Source organism: Euprymna scolopes, chromosome 41, assembly GCF_053919585.1.
Source record: "Euprymna scolopes isolate OS-2025 chromosome 41, ASM5391958v1, whole genome shotgun sequence".
Taxonomy (NCBI): domain Eukaryota; kingdom Metazoa; phylum Mollusca; class Cephalopoda; order Sepiida; family Sepiolidae; genus Euprymna; species Euprymna scolopes.
In genome coordinates this window covers 6700635-6727154 of record NC_136522.1, presented here as the reverse complement: position 1 = coordinate 6727154, position 26520 = coordinate 6700635, and the positions used below count along the sequence as shown (strand labels likewise).

At 34.8% G+C, this 26520-nt stretch overlaps 1 protein-coding gene across 23 annotated transcripts in view; it reads right to left on the bottom strand.

Annotated features, from left to right (window-relative positions):
- Positions 1–26520, bottom strand: part of LOC145266322 (protein tweety homolog 1-A-like) — a 301166-nt gene that overhangs the window by 111458 nt on the left and 163188 nt on the right. For 12 of the 23 annotated variants that reach the window (XR_013864700.1, XM_080121887.1, XM_080121885.1 and 9 more), the window contains exons 10-12: positions 21287–21426; positions 15833–15934; positions 14679–14801 (exon numbers count right to left, since the gene is read on the bottom strand). Coding sequence is in view for 22 of the 23 variants with exons in the window: in XM_080121887.1 (XP_079978013.1) it covers positions 14679–14801; positions 15833–15934; positions 21287–21426 (365 nt within the window). In the remaining variant the exon portion in view is untranslated. Of the gene's footprint in view, positions 1–3167; positions 3198–14678; positions 14802–15832; positions 15935–21286; positions 21427–26520 lie in introns of all 23 variants that reach the window. The other 11 variants (XM_080121883.1, XM_080121881.1, XM_080121890.1 and 8 more) reach the window with 1 other exon arrangement.

Here is a 26520-nt window from a genome sequence, read left to right as displayed (position 1 = left end):
AATGATCCCACCATTTCTCCAGCAACCTTGGCAACAGATTTGATGTATGTGTTTCATTTCAGATCAGGAGTAAAAGGTCAGACCCAGAAGCTTGCCAAAGCATGGAGCCTCGCCAGAATGAGATTGTAAATTTTTTTTTTTAATTCCATAGATGACTTTTTTTTTGGGGGGGGGGGTCATCCTGCATAATCAAAACATATCAAAGATAATAGAGGTAGCTCTTTCTCTCTCCATCCACACCTGTCTTGATATCTATACGTCCTGCCTTCATTCAATGCAGTTCCCAAAAATACATAAAAATGCTGCCTTAACTGTTGAATTTAATTTGCCAGAATTTTTTTATGCAGAAAACAAATTTTTTTTAACCATGAAACTCACACGTGACGAAAGTTAGCATGCAACTGACGCTCGAACATAAACAAACTCTTCATTCACTTGTTGAACCATGCATAGACCTGTACTTTGAAGATCAGTTGGGTTGACAAGCCATAAGAGTCAGAAATATTTTTTTTCTTTTTTTGAAAGGCGACTTGAAAGTACAATTTGACGGTAAAGAGTTAAGAATGGCTTTAGAAAGCTAAAAATTAAAAGTTGAAGAAAAAAAATGGAGAGACAAACCAATTAGAAAACATCCGCAAGAGATGGAAGAATCTATTTTACATTGGAAGCTTTTCTTCAAAGTTGCAGCCAAGAAATAATTTACGCCAAATGAATTTAAGCTGCACATGTTTTGTAAGATAAACGTTAACGATGTCGAAAGTTTGATGAATTTTGGTTTAGAATTTTATAGCACAATTTCTCAGCACTGCTCCGGGCTTTAAAAAAGAGCTGTCTCTTCTCTATATTTCTTTTCCCCTCTCCTCATCTTTCTTATTTCAGCCGATTCCTCTCTCTTAACAGACACACAACTCCTTTTTATAGATTAATTGGCATAAGAGAAGTAACTTCTTGATTTAAAAAAAAAAAAAAAAAAAAAAAAAAAAAAAAATCAAAATTACTTCCCCTTAATTAGTATATAATCTGACTCGAAAAAAGTTCCCCCCAACCGCCCGGATAAAATTTGCGCCAGATTAGGATCAAAACATGAATATTTTCTTCTTGATTTCAGATATCTGTGACAACGGCAATCAAAAAAATACAAACTTTGTGTTTCCTTTGTAGTTTTTGACTTTTAGCTGGACACACACACACACACGCGTTCTTTACAAAATAGATTCCCAAAAAGCTGCACATTTCAAAGCAACACCACATTAAAGCAATGCCTGTTATCGCTATCTGCATATTATGTAAACATATTGTAGCGAAGGAGTTATGGACACAAGATCTCGGTAGCAAATTGCTGAAAGGATTTGTGTCGCAACATGTACCACATGTAAATGTAGGCAAGCCTCACTTTGGCGCGAGTGAATCCCGAGCCTAAAGTTAAAGATTTCAAGTGATTTCGCCCAATAAGCAATTTTCATGGATGAAGATTTCAGGTGCCAGGATTTTAGAAAGGGGATATAATTTAAACGTGCATGATTGAGTTAAACACCTGCATCCTTGACTTCAGGTGACTATGAACACATCAAATAGTGTAAATGGCAAAAGGAAAAAAAAAAGGCACCTACTTGTGGTACAATGACGAGTGCCTCTTTCATTTGAGTTTGATTTCCTCATTAAAGGCCAACCTCATGCTAGACTTGGCCTCGCAGAGAGGAAAATAAATTGAGACAATTATGTTTTTGCATGAAAATAGGGTGCCAGTTGACTTCGACAACATGGAATGGTTTATAATGTTAAAAAGGTCGACGATGGCGAAGCTTGTCGAATTTAAGACAATCCCACGAATGACCATCATTTTGTCTTCATACGTTTTCATTTGTCACCATAAGAAAGCATTCAGAAGTTGGTATGTTTTTTCTCATACAAGAACGATCACAGGTGAACCAGCTCATTGGCTCAAATTATATTTATTTAAAATTTAGAATAAATAAATTAGACATTTTTTGCAGAACACTTATTTTCATCTTTTTCTAAAGTTCTATTTCCAGCAGTATGTCCAAAATAAGTTCAGATAATTAATTCTCTGGAGAGAATTAATGATGCTAAAACCTCATCAAACCAGAAAATGGAATTATGGATTAATCCCTTTATAAAGAGGAAAGTGACTATTGTCTAATAGTGCAATGTCAGGATATGAGCTATTCCACAATATGTCTTCAAGACACTTCATGGAATGATAAAATAGACAAGAGTGATGCATGTCACTATATAAGAAACAGTAGGTTCTCTACAGTGCAATGTAGCACCGAGAAAGAATATCGTAAGACAACCTTTTGTTTTTGCATCAGTTAATTTGCGTAGAAAAAAGAATAAAGTATTAAAGCAAAAAAAAAGATGAAAAGTTTTGATAACCATTTCCATTTAAATTTTGTGTAGATAAGTTATAAGTTGAACGATTCACTATAAATAAAAGCAGATTTGAGTTTATTACAAAAAAAAAAAAAAAAAAATACAAACTGATCAAAACTGAAAATTCCTTTAGTAAAAAAAAAAAAGGCCCATTCCTTTATAAAAAGTGGGCGTTGCAATTCTTGCAAAAAAATGGCAAATACTTATAAACAACAACAAAAAAAGAAGTTATTTTTATTACAAAAAATATACAAACTGGTAAAAACAAGCAATTCCTTTAGTAAAAATGGCTTGTGACAATTCCTTTAGTAAAAATGGCTTGTGACAATTCCTTTAGTAAAAATGGCTTGTGACAATTCCTTTAGTAAAAATGGCTTGTGACAATTCCTTTAAAAATAAAAATTCTAATAAATATTCCATATTTATGTGCATTATTTGCTGACTTTAGTTTTTGGAAATTGCAGAAAAATAGCTTGGCAATGACAAATTTAAATTTTGGCAGCAAATGTGTTAAAAGGTCTTATATGCCACCACCGAGAAAAAGAGAAAATCCTAAGTCAACCTTTTGTTTTTGCGTCAGTTAATTTGTGTAGAGAAAAGAAAGTATTAACAAACAAAAAAAAGATTAAAAGTTTTCATTTCCATAGAAAATATTCATTTTGCGTAGAAATGCTGAATTTTGCTTTAAAGAGCGTTTATATTGTTCGTATTAATTTAGCATCTAAAAAGCCGTGAAGAAGAAGAGTGGATGATGAAAAAAATGTTGTGCTTACATCAGTTCAAATTCGTGTTGTCTCGGCCGCCTTAAGGAAAAAGAATCGAGTCAGCTGCGCATCAGTAACAAACAAGGAAAGAATGAAAAATCTTTAACTAATAAAACCGGTTCATCCCATATAAATTCGTTCAGTTTTAAGATTTTCTCAAGCTTTTATGAGTTTTATTTTGGTAATTGTCCAGAATTCCCTCATATTATATAAAAAAAAAAAAAAATTAGGTATACAAAATTTTTAATACTGAATTTCAAAACAAACCAACGGTCTCTATTTAATTGTCATGTTGCAGTAATGAGCATATCCAAAAATTATGAAAACTGATAAGCTAGAAAAATTTATTAAAGAAAACATTTTGGGACGAAAATTAGCAAAAATAAAATGTTTAACTAATAAAGCACCAGATGGTTCAAAGGGGAGGTAAATCGCATGTAACTATTGCCTATTTTTTTTTTAATAAATTATGCATTAACATCAATAAAGGATGGGTCACGGGAAACGGGTGTTTTTAGAACGTTCGTTGCTCTCCTTGAGTAAGGGATAGGGAGCGAGGAAGGGACTCTTTAAACCTACTTAAGATTCTGTTTAGTTTGTTATTTGTTTATATTTTACGTTAAATTTTGTTTTAGTTATCGATTTTGAATTGTTTTCCTTTAAAAACATCCGTTTCACGTTACTCACCCGTGTTTTTCCCTTGTTTTTAGCAAAACTGAGTTACTTCCCTTATTATGTCACATGTCAGTAATATTTACTTTATCTAGTGTACCTATTTACTATGCCTAAAACTTGAAATCAGTACTATATATTAGGTACAATATAATATTCAATAGAGAATAGTGTACCTATTTACTATGCCTAATCGGCTTCATAATAAATGACATCTGCATAAATTTAAATATATTTAAGCGTATTTTACAACCGGGTAAGGCCGGACACATCCAACCAATCATGAATAATGCTCAATAAATGACAGTACCTATTTACAATGCCTCCCCACGGGACAGAGTTAGACACCAGGGTCGTTTTTTAATGTGGAGAAAAGGTACAAAAAAAAAAAAAAAAAAAAAAATTGTCTCAGTCATGAAGGACTGATCCTCCACCGAAAGAGAACAAGAAATGGAAGTGCAGCATCTGAAGAACAGATATTACACTTTGATCTTGGCCAAAAGGCTAAGCCGCAATAAATGACAGCAGAAGTATATAAATAAACAGGGTCTCTTTTTATAATTTTTTTTTTTTTTTAAATGTGGAGGTGTAGATATCATTGTTTTTAGTTGAAATTGACACAAAAATGTCTGAAGGTACTAGTGTTTTGGGGTTTGTTTTTAAATTAATTTTTTTGTTTTCTGAATTTCGCTATTCTAGTGTAGTCGCACTGAAAAATTTGTATGATGAATGCACCCTTGATGGAAAGAAAACACCAGACACCAAAAATTATGTACATCGATCAAGTAGTTTTATTTTTATAAAGAAAATCAAATTTTGTGGCTAAACGAACTGCGACGGCATTGCATTTAAAACAAAATAAATAACCTAAAATAATTGCAAGATTATAGAAAACCATTCTTTACATGCAGGGGAAGGGAAAATGAAACTGGATAACTAACCCTAAAGTGGGTTCAACCGGTTTCCTTTGAAGGAGGAAGTTTAATGGGAGTATGAAATTCCCAAGCAGTCACCAATCGCATCCCTGTTAGGGGAGATGACAATATTAAGTTTTTCGAACTCATGCAGGGAGGTGTCGAAGTTCCCCTATATACAGTGCCTAGTATTCCCAAATGTTTACCCATCTGGTACTGACCAGGCTCAACATTGCTTAACTTTGGTGATCTAACGAGAACTGGTGTTAGAACGCGATTATGCCGTATATGCAGAAGAGGGGAAATGTTAAAAAAAAAAAAAAATCGTATTTGTTTAAAAAGGATTCGTCATAAAAATACATATTTAATATATTTAACTTTTTTTTTACATTCAAGTCATCACTTATCAAGGCCAAGCGGCCTTGAAAGGATAAGGGGTGTACAAGTGTTAGGTAGTTGGCGAGACAACTCCATGAAGATCAGTAAAGGTGGAACTTGGGTACGGCTTAGTTATTTAAGAGGATGGGTCAACAAAAACTAATTTATATTGGATTTTAAAACGATTAACTACTTCGATTCACATGATTTTTAGAGTACGATATCTTCTTTTTATCATGCGTATGTAAATCGTACAGATTTTTCTTTAGTTTTTTTTTTTTTATATACTGTATATTTTGGCATATAAAACTACCATTGAAGCTAAAAAATCATCTTTAAAAACCCATATTTCATAAGATACCGGGGGTTGCAATCTCTAGCCTATGCTAAACAAACGTGGTTTCATGATTTAGCAGTTGTCTTTTACAATTGATATATGATAAATTTATTAAAATTTGCTCCAATTTTGTACTTCGGTAGATGGAATTCAGTGCAAGCACTTTTCTTATATAATCCATCCATTTCAATAATTATTAGCGTAACCATTATCATCTGTTACTCCATATTTGGAAAATGGACTCACCCAGAGGAAAAGAAAATGTATTGCAGTAATTCATGCACAGTTTCACTAAATACTTTGTAAAGTTTTATTTTCAAACTTGTTACTTAGAGCATAAATGGTTGTGTGTTATAAAAACATTTTTATCCGAAAAATTCACGAATAAAAATCTGTAGGATGTATATACCCATGGTGGAAAAAAATTATCACATTCCAAAAATTACGTAAATTGATCAAGTAATTTTATTTTGAAATATGTTTGTTTGTTTGTTTGTTTTGTTTTACGGCATATCAACCACTTTGGGGTCATTTAATGCCGAAAGGTTCGTTATGTTGTGTTAAATATTGGTTTGTTCTTCTTAAGGTTTTTTTTTTTTTTTTTTTTTTTTTTTTTTGGGGGGGGGGGGGGGTCTTTCCTTATATTTTTGAGTATATTTTAGTTTCTTTCAGAAAATTGATAATTTTTTGGGGATCAATCTTGTTTAATATTGTTTTCAGATTTTTTTCTTGGTAATACTTTGTTCGGATTTGTTCAAGGTCAATGCAGTTTGTCAGTATATGGTGTATTGTGTAGGGTTCTTGACACGTTATACAGTTTGGTGTCTCCTCCCCTTTTAGTAGATGTGAGTGGGTGATGTGAGTGTGACCTATTCGCAGTCTGGTCATTACTACCTCTTCCTTTCTTGTTAACTTTTTGGTGTCTCTCGTTCCAATATTTGGTGTTATTTGGAATAGTTTGTTTTTGGTGCATGAGCTCCAGTTTTCTTGCCATTTTCTCTTCAAAAATGTGTTTATTTTAGTCTTTAGGTCTGTATAGGGGATTTTTCCACTTATGTGGTTTTGTTGCAGAGTTTCCTTTGCTGCCTTATCTGCTTGTTCATTCATGTATATGCCGATATGGCTTGGTATCCAGCAAAAGATAATGTTTTTTTTCATGGTTATGGCATCTATTTTGTTTAGCAATTTTGTAATAAGTGGGTTTGTTATTTTTTTTTCTTTTAGAGATATGAGTATTGAAAGTGAGTCAGTAAATATGATATATTTTTGATGGTCATCATTGGTTATTATATTCAGTGCCAAATCTATGGCTGTTGCTTCTGCGCTGAAAATAGAAGATTCGTTTGGGAGCCTTTTCTTTAGTTTTATTTTTTTGTGGATGGCTGCGCATCCTACTTTATCTCCATCTTTTGATCCGTCAGTGTAAATTTGTGTATATTCTTTGTATGTATTCTGGATGATAAGTAGTTCTTTATGGAAGGTTGATGGGTGGGTTTTCGTTTTGGGATATTTATTTAATTTTAATATTATGTGTGGTTGTTTGATCATCCAGGGTGGAGTTTTTGATTTGTTATATTTATGTATTTTTGTAATGTCCATTTGGGCTTCTGTGAGAAGGTTTTTTATCCGGAGGCTGTAGGGCTTGATATCTTCTTTCTTGTTGAAGAGATGTGTGTATTGTGGGTGAAGGGTACATTGATATGCAGGATTTGTTGGACTTGATACCAGCTTTAGGTAATATTGTAGCGCTAACTTCTGTCGTCTTAGAATCAGTGGAGGCTCGTGGGCCTCTATATAGAGGCTTTCTACTGGAGAGGTTCTAAATGCTCCCAAGGCTAATCTTAATCCTTGATGGTGGATTGTATTTAGTTCTTTTATGTAGGACTTCCTTGCTGCTCCATAGATGAAGCATCCATAGTCCATTTTAGATCTGATTAGAGTTTGGTATAATTTTAATAATGTGACTTTGTCTGCACCCCAATCGGTGTGTGCTAGGACTTTGATCAATTGCATTGTCTTTTGGCATTTTGCTTTTAAATATTTTATATGCGGTATAAAGTTCAATTTTTTATCAAATATAATACCTAAATATTTATGTTGGTCGGTAAGTGGGATGTTCTTGTTATCCAGTTTCAGGTTGGGGTCGTGGTGGAATTTTCGTAATTTGCAAAAGTGGATGCATTTAGTTTTTTCCTCTGAGAATGTAAATCCATTTTCTATGGCCCATTTGTTTATTTTATTCAGACAGAGTTGTAGTTTGCGTTCGGCTGTTTGTATATATTTAGATTGGTAGTATATAAGTAGGTCGTCCACGTATAGGGCATTTTCAATTCCTGGGTCTATGTTTTTTATGATATTGTTTATTTTAATGTTGAAGAGGGTGACAGACAGGATACTGCCTTGGGGGACCCCCATTTCTTGATCTTTTTGGACTGAATAAGTGTTGTCCATCCGTACTTGGAAGTTTCTATTTGTTAAGAAATTTCTGATAATTTCTGGCATTCTACCCCTAAGTCCTAGTTCATACAGGTCTTTTTGGATTCCGTATTTCCAAGCGGTGTCATACGCCTTTTGCATGTCAAAAAAAATTGCTATTAGATGTTCTTTTTTTGCAAATGCTTCTCTTATGCGTGTTTCCAGTTTTATTAAGTGATCGGTGGGGCTTCTATTTTTCCTGAAACCCGACTGGCTTTCTGTAATTAGATTTTTGCTTTCCAAGTACCAATTTAATCTTTCGTTAATCATTCTTTCAAAAGTTTTGCACAAACAACTAGTTAGTGCAATGGGTCGGTAGTTTGTTGGGTTTGTATGGTCTTTTTTTGGTTTGGGTATTGGGATTACTGTTGCCTGCTTCCAGTTTTTTGGAATGTTGTTAGTTATCCATATCTCATTGTAAATTTGTAATAAGTAGTCCAGTGATGGTTTTGGTAGTTTTTTGAGGAATTGATAATGGATCTCGTCGGGGCCGACTGCTGTATCGGGAGATTTGTTTATTGCCTCCTCTAGTTCTGCACTGTTGAATAATTGATTGTAGTTTTCTTCATTTTTTGATTTGAAGTTTATTTTTATTTTTTCTTCATTTTTCTTTATAGCTTGGAATTTTTTATTTTGGTTTTTTGATGATGAGTTCATTGAGAATTGTTCTGCTAATTTATTTGCGATATTTTGTTTGTCGGTAATCTTTGTGTTGTCGCATATAAGGTGTTTAATAGGGTTCTTTGTATTTTTTCCTGCTATTTTTCTGACCATCTCCCATACTTTTTTGGGTTTTGTGTTTTGATTAATTTTTGTTACATAATCTTTCCACGAGTTCCGTTTTGATTCTTTGATAGTTTTCCGTGCTTTGGCTTTGCTGTTTTTATAGGTGTCCAAATTTTCTTTCGTTGGACTGTTTTTAAATTTCCTTAGGTTTGCACGTCTGGCTCTTATAGCTTCTTTGCATTCTTTATTGTACCAGGGTTTGTTATATTTTGTAGTAGTGGAACTTTTTGGTATGTTCTCCTCGGCTATTGTGAGTAGGGTGTTGCTGAAATATGTGATGTGTTCTAAGTCAGGATTCGCTTCAGGTATTAATCTGTATTGACATGTATTTTGGAAATTTTCCCAATTTGCCTTTTGTAAATTCCAGCGGGGTGTTTTGTCTTCTGGCTTGGGATTCTCGTTTTCTATTATGATTGGGAAGTGGTCACTTCCGCATGCATCCTTATGTGTTCTCCAGCTATAATCCATGTATATAGTTGGGTCACATAGTGTTATATCGATTGCTGATAGGGTTCCCGTTGGTGGGTGCATATATGTATTCTCTTTGTTGTTGAGTAGGCATAGATCGTTTTGGTTAATTATTTTTTCTATGGTTTGGCCTCTTTTGTTGTTTTTTTTACTGCCCCACCATATATTATGACTATTGAAGTCTCCCAACAGTAGAAAAGGTTTAGGTAGTTGTTTGATTATATTGTTTAATTCAGTTTCGTTTATTGTTTCATTTGGTGGTATATAGAGTGAGCATAGGGTTATTGTTTTGTGTAGTGTTGCAGTTATTGCAACAGCTTGCATATTTGTTTTTAAGTTCACTTTGCTGTGTGGAATGTTTTCGTTTATCAGTATTGATGATCCACCGGTGGCTTTGCATGATAATTTGTTTATGTGGTTGTATATTGAGTAGTGTTTTATGTTAATTTTGTCATTTTCTTTTAAGTGTGTTTCCTGTAGGCAAATTATTGCAGGACATAAGGATTTGATAAGTATTTGCATTTCTTCGATATTAATTTTTAATCCTCTTATGTTCCACTGTAGGATTTTGTTAGTCATGGTTTATATTTTCTTTTGGTTTTGGACTGTTGGTGTTTATGTCTACGTCCATAGTTTCGATGTTAGTTTGGGTGTTTCTTTTGGAAGTGGATGGTCTGTTTCTTGTTTCTGGTGAGAGGCTTTTTTTGGGTTTTGGTCTGGGACTTTTAGATTTACTTTGTCTTGACTGTCTTTTTTGGCTATCAGTTTCAACTAGTTCAAATTTATTTTCATTTTCAATTAATACTAATTCTGTTTTTTGTTTGTCATTTTGTTTTTGGGGGGTAGTTTTTTTGTTGTTCTGTTCTATTTCCATTTTTTCTGTTGTTGTGTGTTTATTTTTAACATCTGTTTTTGTCCTTGTTTGTGACTTGGATCTTTCACGTTTTGATAATTGAGGAGGTTTCATTTCTTTAGGGATTGATTCCTCAATATTGATGGAAGTTTTTCTGATTTCCTTTGTTTCGTTTTCTTTTATACTGGGTTGTTCGTTTCTGACTTTTATTTGGCTGTTGGAGTTTATTTTCAGTTCTGATAAAAAAGATTTTAATTCTTCAAGTATGTTCTTTAGTTCTTTTGCTAGGTTTGCAATTTCTGGAGCAAGGTTTAGTTCATTGTAGTTATACATTTTGTTTGCTTGTTGGGTTATTGTGGCATATGAGTTTTTGGTGCGATTTGTGACTTCTTTGCGGGCTTCTTGGAAGGTTATATTTTTTTGATATTTGATTGTTATTATTTCCTTCTCTTGATTATATATTTTGCACTGTTTTGAGTGAGAGTGGTGCTCTTCTTGACAGTTTGTGCATTTGGTTTTATTTGGACAGTCTTCTTCATCGTGGTCTGGGTTTTTTTCACTGCAGTTTCCACATGTGAAGAATCTTAGACATTGGTCTTTATTATGTCCAAACTTTTGGCAGTTGTAGCATTGTAAAGGTTTTGGGATGTATTGTTCTATTTTCGTTCTTTCATAACCTATATTGATGGTCTCTGGTATTTGAGGATAATTGAATGTTAATATATAAGTGTTTGTATATATTACCTCTCCTTTTTTTTTAAATGTGATTCTTTTTACATCTGTGACCCCTTGGTTTTTTAGTTCTGTTTTGATTTCTTCTGTTGTGCAGACGGAGATTTCCTGGTTTTTTATGACTCCTTTGGAGTAGTTTAGTGTTTGGTGTGGATAAGCTTTGATGTTTGTTTCATGCAATTTTTGTAGTTGAAGTAGAGTTTTGGCCTGTTTTTTATTTAGTACTTCTACCAATATGGTACCATTCCTTAATTTTTTGACATTTTTAGGTGTTATTTTGCTTGATATTACCTTTTGGATAATGAAGGGTGACATTTTAGTTAACGGTATATTAGACGTTGCTTCTAGCACGATGAATCTTGGAAAGTTTGTATCTTCATTGTCGCTGTCAGAGTCAATTTCTGTGTGTGGTCTCTTGGATTTTTTGGTATTCATAATAATTTTTGAAAAATTCATCAGCCATGCTCCCCACCCTCCTCGGAGCCCCTTATGGGGAAGAACTATGAGGGGGTAAATCCCATTCGCCTCGGTTCTCCAGGGCTACATAGCTGGTATACTCAAACATGGGGAGGTTTCCAAGCATTCACAATATATGGTTATGCCCACCCAAGTATGGGATTTCCCTGTATTTTTATTATTCCTGATGGTTACCTTTTTCCCAGCTTGATTGACCCTTCAGCCATCGCTTATTAATTCAGTTTATTGTTTATGTTGAGTGTTAGTGTGTTTTTGTTTGGATTGTCTGAATTAGTGCTTGTCATGACCAACCGATTGATTGGATCGGGCCTATCCAACCTCCCGTCTAGCCTAGTAAGGGCCAAAGTGGTGTGTTGTAGTATCATGTTATTATTTCCTAGGCATGTTCCACTCAACCACCAGGATCCCGTTCTTAATGCATTACGGGTTGCCACCAACGGTCAACTGGTGGTCCCATTGAAGGATTTTTACCCTCTGCAGGGGGGCAGTTGGTATGTTCTATCGCCCTACCAACTAGGCAAAAAAAAAAAAAAAAAAAAAAAAAAAAAAAAAAAAAAGGTGAGGAGGTGAAGGAAAAAGAAAACGAGGGAGGGGAGGGGGAGGAGAATGTTGTTTTTGTTTTTGTTTTCGCAGAACATGACTAAGTTTTGCAAAAGGGAATAAAAAAACAAAGACATCTATGTAGGTGCGTTTCATCTCAGGAAGTCAGTAGACAGCTTGATCTGGTAGCACCAGTATTTTGAAATAAGAACATCAAATTTTATGAGTAACCGAGGAGCAACTGTCTCGTGTGGACATTTCCAAAACAATTTCAAGAAATAAGAGAGATAACTCAATAATTCATATTATATTTTTGTTGTAATATCTACGAATACTTATTAATCACTTAAAAGGTGATTTTCTTTATAAAAAAAAACTACTTGATCAATTTACATGATTTTTGGAATGTGATATTTCTGTTTAGTCACTGATATGTACATCATAGATTTTTATTTATTTATTTTTTTAATATAGGCCGAATTCTGGACAATAATTAAAAAATATTAATAAAAACAATGGGTTATGTAATATGGACAACAGAACAAAAATAAGAGTAAAAAAAAACAAATATATAACAAATAAATGTTACCAAAGGCAATATAAGTTACTCTATCTACCTGGATGAGTTTTTGGCGTTTTAACAGATTTTAAATTGTTTATTAAATGTGAAATGTAAGTTTACATGAAAACAAAAATGACAACATGTAATACATACTGGGGAAAACTCTGAAGTAAAAAAAAAAAAAAAACACTGATAGAAATTTAACCAATAAATGTCACAGTGGTATTTGGTGGATTTCGGTCATTTTTACTTTAGAGCTTTTGACAGATTCTCAGGACTACAAAAGCGAGAGCATCATTAATCTATTTATTGCGGACTATTATCCTCATCTTTTTTATTTGTTGTTTCACGACGTTTCGACCAACTATTCCTCTGGCTTCCGTTAGGTTGTAACCATAACAGGATAGGAACTTCGAATCTCCTAACTGCATCCTTTTAGCAATTACTGCCTTCCATAGTTGTTGTTGTCGTCTCACCACGTTTTGGCCAAGTAAGCCTCAGGCTGGCTTTGGGTAGGATTGAAACTGCTATCTTCATACAATGCTCATCAGGAACCGTGGCACAGTGAAGAGAGACGTTGAATCTCTACGGTTCCAGGTGAGCATTGTATGAAGATAGCAGTTTCAATCCTACCCAAAGCCGGCCAGATAGTTAATTGGCCAAAAACGTGATAAGACAACAACTATGGAAGGCAGTAATTGTTGAGGATGCAGTTGGAACATTCAGAGTTCCTATCCCGTCACGGTTACTACCTGATGAAGGCCAGAGGAATAGTTGGCCGAAACGTTGTGAAACAAGAAAGATGAGGATAATAGTCCGCAATAAATAAATAAAACTCATCTCAATAATGAATTCAGAGAGCAACATGTCACCATCTTTGTTTTCGTTTTAACGTAAGCGCTCAATACTTCTTGTGTTTCAAACTTAAATGCTTTAAAGTAAGTTAAAAACACCAAAAACTAATCCAAGTATTGGGAGGAGTAACTCGTCTTGCCTTTGGTAACATTTATTTTTTATACACTTGTTTCTCGACTTCTTTTTATGTTTCTGTCTATTGTTTAACATACTTGAAAAATGGGATCAAGTAAAGATTAGATACCCCGGTAGCAGACAACAAAGATAGGCGCACATTTCAATTGACACCGGTTATTCGAGTTGGTTGTAAACACGTCAAATAGCAGACATGTCCGAATGTTCGCGAGAAAGATTTTTAAAAACTTGTTAAGATTTAAAAGAAAAATATATATTTACAAAACATTTTCTTTAATATTAAATATTTAAAAAACTTTTCAGGATTAAAAAAAAAAAAAAAAAAAAAAAAAAAAAACTTTTCTTTTACACAAAACTTCTTAATGTAAGTAATAAAACAAACGTATTTAAACAAAATATATTTAAATAAATGGCTGTCTTTCTGGGTGCGTTCTTTTTATATATTTACGGAACTTTTTAATAAAACTAATAATAATATAAATAAATATATATTTTTTCTTTTAAATCTTAAAAAGTTTTTAAAAAATCTTGCTCGCGAACATTTGGACATGTCTGCTATTTGACATGTTTACAACCAACCAACGGCAATGTTGAATAACCGGTGTTAATTGAAATGTGCACCTATCTTTGTCGTCTGCAACCGGGGTATCTAATCTTTACTTGATCCGAAAAATGTCTTATCACTTCTGTAAAATCTTGTTACGCAAAGGGAAATTAGTGGTTAGGAGAAGACAACTCGTTTACGGATTAAAGGGAAGTAATTCTGTGTAATTTACACATCCATTAAAAAAGAAAATTTATTTCATTATTTAATCTTTTTCTGTACAACTTACTCTGAATGTATACGTTTTGAATTTTGGTGCGTGTTAATATTGGTCATCTTTTAAACCAACGCATTTCAGGTGAAAACATTACATACCTACGTGTCATGTCGAAATAAGTAGAAATTCCAAAAATTTCTAAAAGTGAGCCGATAGAAAAATTTATCGAATTATCGAGTTTTATCGCATGTTTTAATGTGGAAGAGTTGTGAGACCAATTCAGTATGACAAACAAGGGAGATAACCCTTAAATTGACAAATTAAGGGTCCGCCAGTTTTAAATAAACGCATTTCAGAACGTAATTGTATGATTTTTATTTTGTTCAAAATATATTTAGCACATCTACATTATTTTCATAACTTTTTGGAATTAGTAAATTTTGACCTGACACATAAGTAGGTAATGTTTTCACCTGAAATGCGGTGGTTTAAAAAGAACATCACCGATGTAAACTATATTTTTTTATGAAATTGCAAATATTCGGTACAGATGCATAGAAACTCGGTGAACTTACAGGTAACTTCTTCGCACATCCACTTGGAAGGGATCTGCTGGTGCCGTAGGGAGCGTGCCGTAGCTGTAAGGAGGGGGCCGCGGAAGGAAAGGGTCCGTATCATCCACTGGGTAGTACACCAGCCTAAAAAAAAGTGAAAAAGAAAAAATAAAAACATTTAAACAAAGAATAACATTTTTTTCATAAGCAGTTGACAGTTTGCTAGAAGCATTGTTTAACTGCTCCAGTAAATATCTCACTGCCGATGCAATTATCTACCTGTATAAGAGCCAAGTACATCCAAGGATGGAGTACTGTTGTCAAATCTAAGCAAGAGCTGCTTAAAGTACTCTATCCTGCTTTGAGAGAGTTCAAAATAGACTTCGTAGTCTGGTAGGTGATTTCCTTTTCTCTTCCCTGCAACCTCTTTCCCACAGAAGAGACGTTTTTATGGCAAGTGCTCGTCTGAACTCCAATCTATTGTATCCCCTTGCCAAACTTACATGAAAAACACTATCAATAATTTTCCCCACTCTTTATCTGTGCCCAAACCTAAAACGTAAATTCCATGAACAAAGTTTTTCTTAGAACTGCATGCCTGCGGAACTTTGTTCCGTTTTTCTATTTTCCAACAGACTACAATATGGCCGTCTTCAAGTCTAATGTAAAAAAAGTTCTTGATGAGCCGTTCCCCTTAAGTAATCCAATTTACCAAATTTCCCCTACCTAAGATTACTACGATATTGTCCATTGACTAAAATAAACTCATTAACCTTTATCCTTGATTGGCCACAGAGCCTTAAGAGGTGACTCTTTCGTAAAAAAAATAAAATGAAAAAATTGTACATTTATAAATGGCAATACAATCCAGAGTTGTAATGGATATACAAAACCGAAATCAAATTAATACAATATTTTTGTCTTTGTTTTATGCTTTAAACATCGAATTGTGCTTTTAGTTGTGCCAGTATGGTTTGATACAAGTTTCATATTGTATGATATTTCAGGTAAATTTCCCTTTTCATTTTAATACGCATACGCGCATATGTCTTTCATTTTATTTCTTTCGTTATAACATATTACATTCATATTAATTCACAATACTCAGACATTAAAGATGGCTGCTACCAAAGAGCACGCCATAACATCATCTGCATGGAATCATATGTACTTACCTTTTTGCAAAAAGAATTGAAGCTCTTGTAGCAAGGCAGATGTTAATAGTCAATGCCAGGCCAATGATACTACACATCAGCGCAATGAAGGCCACCCCAATACTGAGAAGAAAAAGAAAGATTAAGATTAAAAAGATTAAAATAAAAGACACAAGAGGAAAAAAAGACACAAGAGGAAAAAAAGACACAAGAGGAAAAAAAGACACAAGAGGAAAAAAAGACACAAGAGGAAAAAAAGACACAAGAGGAAAAAAAGACACAAGAGGAAAAAAAGACACAAGAGGAAAAAAAGACACAAGAGGAAAAAAAGACACAAGAGGAAAAAAAGACACAAGAGGAAAAAAAGACACAAGAGGAAAAAAAGACACAAGAGGAAAAAAAGACACAAGAGGAAAAAAAGACACAAGAGGAAAAAAAGAGACAAGAGGAAAAAAAGACACAAGAGGAAAAAAAGACACAAGAGGAAAAAAAAGACACAAGAGGAAAAAAAGACAAGAGAAAAAGACAATTTTAAAAATGACAAGAAAAAACAAATGAACAAATAAAAAAGAAATTAAAAAAATAAAGACTAAAAAGAAAAAATACAAAAAAGACTTGAAAAAGAAAAAGATTAAGAAAATGTAAGAGAAAAAGATTAAAAAGATGAAAAAGCAAAACTAAGATACCCAGATTAAATTTTGATTAGAAAATTTGCAGAAAAAAAAATCATTAAACAGATTTTTCTGATCAATGAACAAAAACAAAAACGGAAAGAAAAAATACAAACTGTTTCTATACCTGAAGATGATGTTATATCTTCGAAACCAAGTTGATTTTAAATATTTTTTTTAAAAAACAATTTTTTGTTATATTGGTTTCTTAAACTTACTTTTTCCTGTCTTGATTATTTTCATGTTTGGACCCGTGGCATAACGGTTAAAAATATTGATTAACAATTATTTCTAAGTGATTGTCTTATGGGGGATGAAGATTCATTTTTTACTACAGACAACTAAAAATGTCAAATTGCATTTCAACCTGGTCATGGATGACGAAATGAGAACAATCAACCCTTCTGGACTAATAAAGAAATCAGCAATACTATACATCCACACAATAAAGGTCGCCCAATACTGGTAAGATATCAAAAATATGAATAAAAATAGAAAAAAGATTAATTTACTTATTTGATTAAATCCTGATTTGAAAAAAAAAAAAAAAAGTTTTCTAGAGGAAAGAAAAAGAAAAAATATAAACTTTTTCTATATCTGAGGATGGTGTTATATTGCCGAAACTCGATTTCTTAAACTTAGAAATTCTGATTCAAAGCTGTCCAATTGGTATTTGGACTGTTATCTTCGCTCAGTTTTGAAATTTGTTCTTTGGCCTTTTGTCAAGAAGTAAAGTCTAAGACCCTGGTGTGAATGTGGTATTCTGGTGACTGAGAATTCTAGCTAGGAATACAAATCAAATGTACAGTAAGAAGGACCCCCCCCTTACTATTTTGATTTGCCTTGTGCCTAATTTTGTTTTGTTGTTGTTTGTGGAAACAAATAAAGCAAAGTATAGTATCTGTTCTGATACAGCACTTCATCTTTTGTACTCTCTCAGTGAAAACGAAATCCTTTTAGATAGAGACATTCCCTTCCCTAATCCATAGTGCTTCCCTATTTTAAGGAGCTGGATTTCCCACACATTAAAAAAACAATCTTGTGCCTAAGGTTCATCATGGGGGGACATGAAAATTTGGACTACTTTTCCCATCTTGGTTATTTTTCAATAATAGAATGCTTAAAAACGTATAAAATACCAAGCAGGATCATCAACGTGATTGAAAATGCAATGAGTACATGGAGACTGGAACTGACAGCTGATGGACAACACATAACAGAAATCATACAAAGAAGCATCTTCCAAGGAGATTGACTATCACCATTGCAGTTCATAATAGCCATGATGCCCCTGAACAATATACTGGGAAAGTGCCAAGCTGGATACAAGTTCTCTAATACAGAGGAAAAAAATGAACCACTTGATGTACATGGACGAGCTGAAACTTTTTGCAAAGACTGAAAATGAACTAGAGACACTACTAAATACCACCAGGATCTTCAGCCAACATATCAAAATGCAGTTTGGTATGGAAAAGTGTGCACTACTATTTATAAGAAAGGGAAAACTGGAGATAACAGAAGACATGGAACTACCCAACCAAATGGAGATGAGGGCACTAGGGGAACAAGACGCCTATAAATACCTGGGAGTTTTGGAAGCAGACACCATCAAAGCAACAGAAATGAAAGAATTAGAAAGGAGTACCTCAGGAGAACAAGAAGACTCCTGGAAACTAAATTATATAGCAGAAACCTAATAAAAAAGGTATAAATACATGGGCAATATCACTAATAAGATACTTTGGACCGTTCATTGAGTGGACAAAAGAGGAACTGAAACGGCTCGATCAGAAGACCAGGAAACTCATGACTATGCACAATGCACTACACCCAAACGACGATGTTGACCGACTTTACGTGAAAAGACTGAATGACACCAAAATAGAACTAGAAAAATACATAATTCAAAATACTGAAAGGATAATCATGGCAGCGAGAGACACTAAAAAAAAATAAATAAAAAACTAAAATAAATAAAAATAGAAAACAGATAAAGAATAAGACAAGAAAGGTAAAATGGGAAGAGAATCACAAAAAATAAAAATAAAAGAAAAAAACTTGGACATGGATGTGAAAAGGGCACGTAAACTGAAAAACTTAATCCTTAATAATTGCAGCATAAGACAACTCGATAAGAACCAACCACATCAAAGCAAAAATCTACAAAATACAAGAAAACAGCAAATGCAGACTGTGGATAAAGAGACGAAACGATAAATCATGGTAAGTGAATGTAGCAAACTAGCCCAAAAGGAATACAAGAACAGGCAGGACCAAGTGGAAAGAGCAGTACACTGGGAATTATGCAAACAACTGCATTTCAAACACACAAACAAATGGTACAAGCATAAGCCACCAACAGTACTTGAAAACGAAAATCACAAAATCCTGTGGGAGATGGACATACAGACGGATATAGCCATCCAAGCAAGAAGACTAGATGTCGTAATTAACAAGAAAAATCCTACCAAATCATAAACTTTGTTGTTCCAGCTGACCACAGGATAATTATCAGAGAAAAGGAGAAACGGAACAAATACACAGAGCTAGTAAGAGCTGAAAGGGATATGGAAGATGAAAAAAAATCAAGAGAGTACCTATAATAGTAGGAGCACTAGGAACAATTGAGAAACTTTGAAAAAAGAATGGGAGAAATTGGAATCCGAGGAATGGCTGGAAAGATGCAACGAATAACAATGAAAACAGCTGAAATATTAAGGAAACCCCTGGAATGCAGAGACCAATACATGAGCCACATGCGCGGGTCAGACGAGTTACTGCAGAGACAAAACACGAAGCGTTACATGAAACGAAGAACATGTAAGCTGCATATCTATAAGGTCACTATCCCATTGCCTCTCCTCGAAAAAAGCGATACCGAATAGCCATGATGGGTCTAGGAGGATGGAAAGGCCAAGGAGAGAGCACTGACCATACCTCCCCTGGACAGAAGCATGTGGACCCAATCTCATCCCAGCTGTGCTATTAAAAAAGTGCTCAGCCGAAGTAGCTCCAGTTCTCTCCAAACTCTACAACAAATGCCTTAATGAATCATGCTTTCCGGGCTGTTGGAAAACGGCTTCTGTGGTACCAATATTCAAGAATTCTGGCGAAAGAACTGACCCATTAAATTATCACCCCATTAGCCTCCTCCCACTTTTCGCCAAAATATTTGAGACCATAATTAACCCTGCTCTAGTCCGTCACCTTACAGATGCTAAACTTCTGACTGACAAACAATATGGATTTAGACAAGCCCGTTCCACCGCAGACATCCTCACTGTAATCTCTTAACGTATATACCATTCATTGGACAAAGCGGGGGAGGGCAGAGTAGTAGCTCTAGATATATCTAAGGCTTTTGACAGGGTATGGCATGAGGGTCTCCTCAGGAAAATTAAATCATACGGTATCACTGGTAGAATACTTAACATAATTAAATCCTTCTTAGATAAGAGAAAAATCCAGGTTGTCCCCGATGGTCGTACATTTAAACAATATGATATAAATTTGGGAGTGCCTTAGGGGTCTATCCTTGGACCTCTATTGTTCCTAATATTTATTAATGACCTCCCCGACAAAACTGCCTCTGAGATGGGTATATATGCTGATGACACCACACTCTATAACAAGCATGACAGGAAAATAAATGAATACATAACTAAAAAAAATGGCAAAAACACTAGAGGACGACCTCCAATCTGTAGTGGAATGGGAACAAAAATGGATGGTCATGTTCAATGCTGCCAAGACTAAACTGGTTTCCTTCAATAATTACAAGAAACCTTCTCTGCCATCAATAGCAATGGCCAGTAACTCCTTATCTGAGAGTACATCTTTCAAACTGCTTGGCCTAACGTTCACAGGAAACATGAGTTGGAACAATTACATTGAAAACATTGCCAGGGCCGCTGCAAAGAAGGTAGGCTCTCTCTACCGTGCTAGAAAACTGCTGACCCCTGAAAGTATCCTGTATCTCTATAAGGCCACCATTCGCCCATGTATGGAGTATTGCTGTCACATTTGGGCTGGTGCATCTGCTGCTGGTCTCTCGCTCCTAGACAAGGTTCAAAAGAGAGTCGCCAATCTGATAGGCCCTAAACTAGCTTCTGTCCCATCGACGAAATGTTGCATCCCTCTGCCTGTTCTACAAGTATTTTGATGGTGAATGCTCTGACGAACTGCAGACACTTGTGCCCCCACGATGTAAACACCCTCGACAAACCCGATAGGCAGCTAAATCCCACCCCCACACAGTAGAGATCCCTAGATGTAAAAGATCTTTCTACTCCAGTAGTTTCTTCCCCAGAACCGCTAGACTCTGGAATTCCATTCCAGGTCCCTGCTTCCCCAACTGTACTGACATGCAGAAGTTAAAGTGTAACGTGAACCGACATCTTGTTGCTCAAATCCCAACATAGTGCCCCATTAGTTGCTGTCTCTGATAGTAGCCCCCTACACCTAAGTGGCAATGTGCCTTATTTGGGGTGAAAATGTAATAAAAAAAAAAAAAAAAAAAAAAGAGAACTGGGACCTTGGAGAGGCTTATTGCCACTCAAATTCCAGTGGAGACCAATGGTCGATTCCAATGAGAAATCAGTGGTAAGTGGCTGTTGCGATAACATTTGCAAATGAATTTGCGTTATCAAAAGAGGTGGAGAGTACTGGAAATCTGGGGGGACTTGTTCTCACTCAGCTTCCAGGGAACACCACAGGTTGTCTTCAAGGAGAGATCTTTCATGACCTGTATGAAAGTTCCTTGTGAGCCAATAATAATTTTAATAATAATAATAATACTTACAGACTTTGTCGACAGAGACCATCAAGTGCCTCAACATAATTGTCATGGATATAACGGCAACCAGATATTTGGTTCAGGAGTGATACATTGGAGACGGCTGCATTAACTTCAGCACGCATAGTGCGGGCTAAATTCCTCAGCTGAAATTTGAAAAAAAATAAAATAAAAAATAAGCAAATGAATAAATAATAATAAAAAAAAATGGTCATTGTTTTTGGTCTTTTTAATTTCTGCTTAAAAAGTCAATTTCAGTATTTAAAAAAAAAAAATAGTTAAACAAAAAAAGATAAAAACAAAAAGAGATATAAAGAAAAAAAAAAAAAAAAAAAAAAAAAAAATCGGTGGTGTTGATGATGGGTGTTTCATTAGCATAATGGATGCCAACATGAATTATGATTTGCTTTACAGTTTATCAAGCATTTGAATAAAGTTGTCAAATAATTATTCAATAATTATTTTTCAAAAATAGATTGATCCTTGGAAACACTTAAACTCAAGCTGGGAAAAGGCTCCAACAATCTCCCAAACTATAAACCTATATTAGTTTTTGTTGTTTGGAATAAAGTTATTACTACTACTACTACTACTGTACGGTTTGTAGTCTTCTGTCTCCAACTTTTGTGGGCTGAACACCTTGTTGTGCTACCGCTGGTGTTGATGGCTGCACTCTAGGCATTATGGCCATTGGTGATCCGAACAGGTTTGTGAGAAATGACGATGCCATAGTCAGATGGATCTGCGCTTTAAGTATTATGAACAAGTAGATCCGAGTGAACATCTTGGCGTCACCTCGGTGGGAATTATCCTGAGGCGTGAAAGATTGAAATAGTTTGAGCATATGAAAAGAATGAATGACAACCTTTGGCAAAACAGAATGTTGTCCTTTGATGTTCAGAGGCAAATACTGCAGCCGACCAAAGAAGTGATGGCTGGACAAGATAAAGACTGGCCTCCAGTCTCTCTGCATAGGATGGCGTTGAATTTTTGACGTTGTCAACAGGGAAGGATGATTTATGAAATCAACAGATTTCTTTTTTAGATTTTGAATTTTATTTAATTGGATGCGTTTTATAAACTAAAAAAAAAAAAAAAAAAAAAAAAAAAAAATTAATTTTAAAATAAAAAAACATTACATAAATATATATTTCATTTTAAACAGACATTTTTTTTTTTTTAGTAATCTGCACAAAAAGTAGATAAAAGGTATTGTTTGTTTGTCTAAAGTTAATTATTTTTTAACAGAATTAATACAAATTTTTTTTCCAATAAAGCAATAAACATACATTGTACATATTTGGATTCTTCGGACTACTGTGTCATTTTCACGTTTCAAAGTTACCTACTTTTTTATATAAATTCTAAGTTGTGTAATTTTTTCACAAAATTTGACAAAAAAAAATTTTTTTTTTTTCTTTAACAATAACAAACAAACAATAACCAGATTAGAACTATTAACTAACCAGGGACACCTGTGATAACATACAGCTTTGATATTGTCGACTATCCAAAAAGGGACAAACAGACACTAAAACACAAAAAAATTGACACTGTACAGAGACCAGTGCACGTCTAGGCTGTATCTGACCAGAGGAGCAGGAGGTATGGGTCTCTGAGATTGACCATCAGCATCAGGTCACGATGGTGAACACCGAGCAATATCTGATGAGCTCTAAAAATCCAAATCTCAAAATGCTGCACCAACAGAATAACCACCATCACAAAACTAACCAAACATTTTGGACAAGAATGTCTTAGAAGACAAAACCAGAAAACAAGTCTGCTACGGCCCAAAAGAAGCTGTAGCAGAAACAAATGAAACTTTCTTTCACAAATCAATACCTCTTTCCTGTGTGATTTGGCCACAGACTGACCAATCAGGGGTGCGGCGCATTGATCCTTCTCTCCCCTAAGGAGCTCAGACAGCTTCCAGTTTGAAGGAAAAAAAACTTTCTTACTGAGAGAGACGCCAAGCAGATTGGACCTTTTCCTTGCTCTCTCCATCTGTGTTATCTCATCCGGTATCTGTAACATGACCGTCTTGAAGGAGTGATTTGCTCCCCATTGGGGAGGTTGAGACTCCCTGGGACCTGAGGAAGACCGGGCAAATATACTAAGATTGTTTAACTGAATCCCGGACAACGGCGGTATCAAAAGTACTTGAAATAAAACAGGCATATATTTTATTGTTAAACCCAGACATGTGTTTTGTTGTTTGAGAATGAAGAGACCGGAAATGTCAGATCAATGTGGAAATGAGGCCAGACCTATCGTGGCCTCGAGGACACCTGTTTCAGATGAGGGCTTTCTGAATGACAGGGTTTGACCTCTTTAGGTCGTGTGAAAAGATTTCATTTTAGTTTCAGATTACAAAACTGGTCGTATTGCTGAATTGCACACACGCAATTTGAGTCTGAAATTCCCCAGAAACATATTGAATGCTGATTGGTTGAATGGATCGACCGACCCACCCTGTGACCCCTCTATAACAAGCCGGTTGAAATTACTAGATGAGATTTCGGCACAAATCTCGAGAGAACAACACCTGCTCTAAGGACGCCCCCCCCCTCTCTGCCTAGCCATCCAGTGATGAAGAAAGAGATTTGTGAAACTTAAAATGTTTTGGTGAACTAATCGATGTACATATGTAAAAAAATCTGTAACTTTTGTGAAATTAATTTTTCGTAGTTAGAAAAAAACCTGATTTTGTCTTTTCTTTCCGGTGCATGCAAAGCTTTGCTTTTTCTTTTCAGCAGAATTCAACTCAGAGACGTTGAGAATTCATGTGGAGGACTCTCGGTAGACTTGACATTACGAGTCAGTTTCTGAAGAAGTTAGAGGTCAGTTATTGACCTGAGTAACAGGAGACCCACCACATATCGACGATTCCCTCTGGGAATAATTACTAAGACAGCATCAGGTGGCCAGAGTTTAGTTTTGACCAGGAATAATGTCTCCTTGTGAACATTCACCAGAATAAACTTTTCTTTGTTACGTTTATTGAAGTTGTTGTGTTTGTTGTTTCAGTAGCTTGCGTTGATTTATTTTCTTAGGTTGTGTACCCGAAAAGCACAAATTCTAAAAAGCATTACAAATACACCAAGGACTTCCACTGAAAAAAAAAAAAAAAAAAAAAAAATGGAAGAATAGGCCAACCGACAGTGTGCCAAGTATTTTCTGGATTAATTAACCCCAGGATTATACAGATAAGGAAGGCTTCATAGACTGGTTAAAAAAGAGTATCACTCTACTATGATCCAAAGACAATTATAATGGCTGCCCAAGATCAAGGCTGGATGACCAATGCGTTTAAAAAAGATGAGTGGTCTCAGCAATGATAACCAGTGCATATTCTGCCACATAGAAGTAGAGAGTGTTGGCCTCCTGACATGCAACTGTAAGGTTCTGCTGGGGGATGGCTGCTATACAAGCGAGTGTGTAAATGTTGCTATAAATCTATAAAAGGATGAATGTCGAATGCAGCAGCAAGTGCTGGGAACATATACCGGAAAAAACAGTTGGAAATAAGTCATGCACCATCTACTAGGATTATGCAATTTCTACAGCTATGTACTTAGAAAACAGAATTACAAAACCTGACAGTGATATGTAACAAGGAGATAGGTCTGTAGATATCGATATATCGATAGGATAGCGTGCATGTTATTTTGTATGTCAGGTCATGCTTACATCCACTTACTTTGTCGTTTAATTGTTATTGACGTCCATTCTTGTAATAATTTTACCAAGAATTATTCATAAGTTTTGGTTTCGGTTATAGCTAAAGGAACTCATATTTTTTATAAATTTCGATTCTAGCTAATGCACCCGAGTGATATGGATATTTTTTTTTTTTTGAAACCGCAACTTTATAATATATAAAAATCGATAGAATATTAACTATAATAATATATACGAAATCTGCAAGAATTAAAATATATTTAAGCATGCTTTATGACCGAGCTACGCTGGGTCTCCCTGCTAGCTTAAATAAATACTTTTGCAGTTTTAACAAAAGAGCTACAACAATGTCAGAGCGTTTCCATTTATGCTGAACATCTACAGAATGCCAACATCAATATATTGCATATGAATGCATCCTCTGTGGAATTTCCACAGGTCCCGCTAGTTAAAACCAATTACATTATAGCAAACACAGAAAATGACAGTCAAATCTTGCAACAGCATCGTTCAAGGCACGGTATGAATAAATAAAGTTTAAGTTCGAATATTTTACTAAGCATTTTAGTGTAAATATGTTAAAAAAATATTAAAGTTTTTTTTGTTCTTTTTTCTTTTTAAATAACAGGCAAAAAAAATTAAAAAATACTTGTCGAGGTTAAGTTGTCCAACACAGTAACAGTTTCCCACAGTGTTGCGCTAATCGTTTGCCAATTGGGTGAGAAGGATTGGCGTTGGTATTTTTGGAATTTTAGGTGGATAACTATGAGAAATAATGTGGACGAACAAGGTTCATGGAAATTACATGTCGAATCAAAAAGTTGACATCAACTTATTTTTTTTTTGCTTTAATGTTTATATGTACATATATTTTTAAATCCCCGAAACAATGTTTGACGGTAAACTGATCATCCCTTAAAATTAGGATTAGTAATATAGTGAATTCGAGAGAGCAAGTTGATGCAGTGATTGCAGGTTATTAAATGATTTGCTGACTAAATGTTTTCTAACGAATGATAAAAAATAAAAATTAAATGATTTTTATATAGTTTTAAAGGTTAAAAAACTTCCAAGACTATACTAGCCTGGATGCCCGACGTTGCCCGGGTATGTGGTGTGTTGAGCGAAAAAAAAATTTTTTTAGGAGGCAGGCAGGCAGGCTCGAATCAATACCGTGAAGAAGGAAAAGAACGTGTGTGTGTGTGGGGGGGGGGAAACGTGACGTCTTTGCTGTTCCATCCATCGCAAAACCGGAAGTGGCATACATCAAAATTAAGGCTAGTCAATCGAAAAGAGTGAATGACTTTCAAAAATAGCTGGGAAAAAAAAAAAAAAAAAAAGAGACCCTTCCTTGTAGACAACTGCCCCGTTCAGGGTGAAGGAATTAATGTTTTTGGACAATTTTTCGATATTTGTTGACCGATAGTTCAAGGTTTAAAACAATACCGGTTTCATCATGCTCCGACACGTGTGTCAAAAGTTTTAGGCAGATATACAAGCATACATACATACATACATTTAAACAGACAGGTGAGATTTATATTATAGATTAGCAA